General features: G+C 40.1%; 1 protein-coding gene and 1 long non-coding RNA gene across 3 annotated transcripts in view; one reads left to right on the forward strand and one right to left on the reverse strand.

Moving 5' to 3' along the window:
* TMEM33 (transmembrane protein 33) overlaps nucleotides 1-3,641 on the forward strand; it is a 13,371-nt gene that overhangs the window by 7,190 nt on the left and 2,540 nt on the right. The window contains exons 5-6 of the mRNA XM_019526222.1: nucleotides 739-872; nucleotides 2,508-2,591. Of these exons, the coding sequence (XP_019381767.1) occupies nucleotides 739-872; nucleotides 2,508-2,591 (218 nt within the window). The remainder of the gene's footprint in view (nucleotides 1-738; nucleotides 873-2,507; nucleotides 2,592-3,641) is intronic.
* The window catches only part of LOC109303871, a 17,959-nt gene continuing 17,213 nt past the window's right edge, over nucleotides 2,896-3,641 (reverse strand). For both annotated transcript variants that reach the window (XR_002099252.1, XR_002099251.1), the window contains one exon: nucleotides 2,896-3,350. This is a non-coding gene — a long non-coding RNA (uncharacterized LOC109303871). The remainder of the gene's footprint in view (nucleotides 3,351-3,641) is intronic.

The following is a 3,641-nucleotide window of genomic DNA, read 5'->3' on the forward strand; positions in this document are numbered from 1 at the left end:
CCCCGCCCCCCCCCCCCCCCCCCCCCCCCCCCATCCAAGGGGCCTAGGAGGGGCTCTCAGCAGCAGCTGTCAGAGCTGTTGTTACTGGTTAACCATTTAAACAATATAATTAGAGGAGGTTAAACAGATATTTTAAAATGATATTTACATTGTGAGAGTGTGATTTTTACCTTCCTGCTTCATTTTAAGATTAAGTGGCTGTCTTTCAGCCCTACACTCCTTGCTTTCTTGTGTTTATAGTAAGAGAAGATGCTTAAACACTTCTTAAATATCATTCCAGTCTTCAGTGGAGACATACACTAATGATACACTTGTTTTGTTTTCATCTTGATGGATGGAACAAGGTGGTCTGTTCCTCTTTGAGGCATCTGGAGCTGAAATGAAAACGTCTCTTTCCCCAAAACCTCATGCCTTCCCTTCTATCATCTAGAATAACAATAGAAGTATATTTTATTTGCCTGTCTTGAAGGATATTAAAATTTATTTTCTTCACAAATTATTAAAATGTATATGGTTTTAAAAAACAACCCCCCCCCCACTGTAGATGGGAAGGAGGGTGGGGGGGACCCTATATTTGGAGTACTCTATGGAGAAATAATTTGTGTGGTCACTTTTAAAACAGAATGGCTACCTTTATTTGAATTACTTCAGGCTGAGAGAAACACTGGAATATAACTAGAGTTGGAGAAGCAGAGCTTATTTTACCTTTTTCTAACTATATATTTCCTTTTCTTTAAGGCGAGAGGTTCAAATAGCTTCCCCTTTCTGAGAAATCTCTTAGACAAGCTAAATGCTAATCAGCAGAATATTCTAAAATTCATTGCTTGCAATGAAATTTTCCTGATGCCAGCCACAGTTTTTATGCTTTTCAGGTAAGATTGTGGTAATCATCCCCCTCCCTGACATTTACCTCTGCACTCCCAAGTCCTTCCTCAGCTCCAGTCTTTGACTTCTGCGTGGGTACAGGGGTCTTGGCTTATGTGGTGCCAGTTGCTGGACCAGGGCCTAAGGTTGTTTATAGAGACCAAATTCAATGTTCTGCATGTGTGGTTGCCCCCCTCCGATTTAGCTTATGTTCCATGACATCAAATTGTTCATGCCATCTTACCAGTAGAATTGGTATTGGGAAACAGACTTGGCCTCTGTCTTTTTATTGGACGAATAGGCCCATGAATTTTGTCTAGTCATGGTGTGACCTAGGAGTAGTAAAATATAAGCTTAAGAGCATAAACTTGACACGATGAAGCTTAAAGCCTCTCTTGATAAAGTTACCTCTGTATTAGGAATTTGCTGTGCTAGGAACCATGCTAGCAGAAATAAGTGTGACTTGCTGAAGAGTTATGACCTAAGGTCCTGACCCTTCAATGAACTACAAAGTCCCCTTTAACTTCTGGTTAGGAGATTCAAGCCTACCTGTTAAGATTGTAAGCAGAGATCCATGCAGATACAGACTTCTAACCACATGTACCCTTCAGGCAAAATCAAACCTTCAAGAGCAAATTGGATGCTTATCTTGCTGGGATCCTATGACCCCAGCTGACTTCCTGCCCTTTGGGTGGGGGGCTGGACTCGATGATCTTCCGAGGTCCCTTCTAGCCCTAATGTCTATGAAATCTTTTACTGTGTAGGGTTTTAACACAATGGGATCCTTATCCTGAATGTGGCCTCCACTATTTTTGCATTATAGTAGCACCTGATTGGCTTTGTTTTGAACTTTAGAAAAGGAACCAGATCCTTCTTGTGTAGGTGGCACTCTTTTTTTTTTTTTTTTTTTTTTTTTTTTGAATGGGGGGGTTTTCCCTTTTTCCCCCCCCCCCCCCCTTTTTTTTTGTTTTTGTGAATGGTGGTGTTCTCCTCTTCTCCTCCTCCTCCCCCTTCTTTCTGGCTACATCAGGCAGCTATTTTCAGGAATGAGTTTTCATAGAGTAGATCTGTTTTGTGGAGGGGGGGTATTGGACATTTTGAGAGATCCTCTGAAGAATTGCATGTAACAAATAGAGTTCATCAGTTTAGCAGGCTGAAAAAACAAGTCAAATAAGAACTCTAGCATATGTAAGACAAAACTGGCTTGAGTAAATGAAGATCTGTCTGTCCTGCATTGTTTGAGGCTTTTTGAAGCATAGTATGATCTCTTGGAGTTCTGTGTTTTGTTTGTTTTCTTATACAACTTCTCTGCAAGGGGTGGTAATCTCCTGAGGTTTATGGGTACTGGAGACTACTTGGATCCCCATTTGAGTCAAATCCATAGCACAACATAAATTGAATGTTTGGGAAGGGAATAAGGCTTGCACCAAAGCTAGCTGGAACATGACTTATAGCTACTAACTTTAAAGCAGTGGGGGCCAACCTCTGTGGCAGGCGTGCCATAAACTAGGCCTGCACCTTCCTGAATTCTCTGTATCATTGTGTCCACTTGCTGCTCATGTTTTCAAAAGATGAAGCTTCTGCTTTTTTCTAATAGGAAATGTAAATTGACAATAATTTGAACACTTATTTTCTCCTTGCAGTGGCCAGGGAAGCCTGCTTCAGCCCTTCATTTACTATCGATTTCTTACACTGCGTTATTCCTCCCGTAGAAATCCATATTGTCGGTAAGCATTGTTGGTTGTTTTTTAAGATGGTTAATGCATAGGAACTTCCTACTGTGTTATGCTGTTGCATAAAAGTGATGCACACATAATTGATTCTTAATCTGAGACCAAGATTAACTGTAGTTATATATGGAGGTTAACACTAACATGAATTAGGTTCAAATTGCATCTCAATTGACCCTTCCAGCCTGTACCTGAAGTGGTATCTTGCTTTCCACCCTACTTCTTTTGTATTTATATCCACAAGTACCTTGTGGAACAAGCCACTTTATATGTTTTAAACTTCATTTTACAAAAGGTTGCTCCCTCATTCTAGACCCTTGCCACTCCTAGGCTGCTGTGCAGCCTAATCTGCCTACTTCTGTCTCTTTAAATTGAGTATGGGCTGGTGCAAATTCCTTACTGGTAATTTAAACCTGGTTTTACAGCAAATGTAAGCCAGCTCCTTGGTAAAGTAAACAAAGATGATTATAGGCAAAGATTCATCAAATTAAGAAAGACCAGGTGACTGTTTGCATTGGTTTAACCAAAATGATCTTTAAAAAAACTAAACCTGTGCAGCTTTTGTGAAAATTTAATTTCTAGGTCAGTGGCTCTCCAACTCATTCTGAAGACAGTGGCATGAAGAAAAACTTCAGGAAGCAACTTTTTTCAATCTGCTTGTTTCTTGGTTCTGAATGGTTTTTAGTTGATAACCCAGATACATTTGGCTGCCTGTCATCTACAAGCCAATTTGAGTTGCATCCCCAGAGTAGTGATCTGCAAGAAGTCAGTTGCTTTATTACTGCTGATTATCTTTATTTAAAGAGATGTAAGAAAAGATTTCAGTCCTTGACATCTCAAAGTACTTGAGCTGTTCAGTATGATACGTTTTGTTTGTTAGCCCCTTTTAGCTGTGCAAGCATTGATGCATTTTTTTTTTCTTATTTTCCATTTCTGGGGATAGATTATAGAACATAAGCTTCTTGTTATTTCTCAAAGCTTGGTGGCCTCTTTGCCCCTTCTTCTGCAGCCTTCTGTCCTTCCCTCTTTTCCTCCTTTCTCTCTCTT

The sequence above is a fragment of the Gavialis gangeticus genome, unplaced genomic scaffold, assembly GCF_001723915.1.
Source record: "Gavialis gangeticus isolate Ggan-Ray unplaced genomic scaffold, GavGan_comp1, whole genome shotgun sequence".
Lineage (NCBI taxonomy): Eukaryota > Metazoa > Chordata > Crocodylia > Gavialidae > Gavialis > Gavialis gangeticus.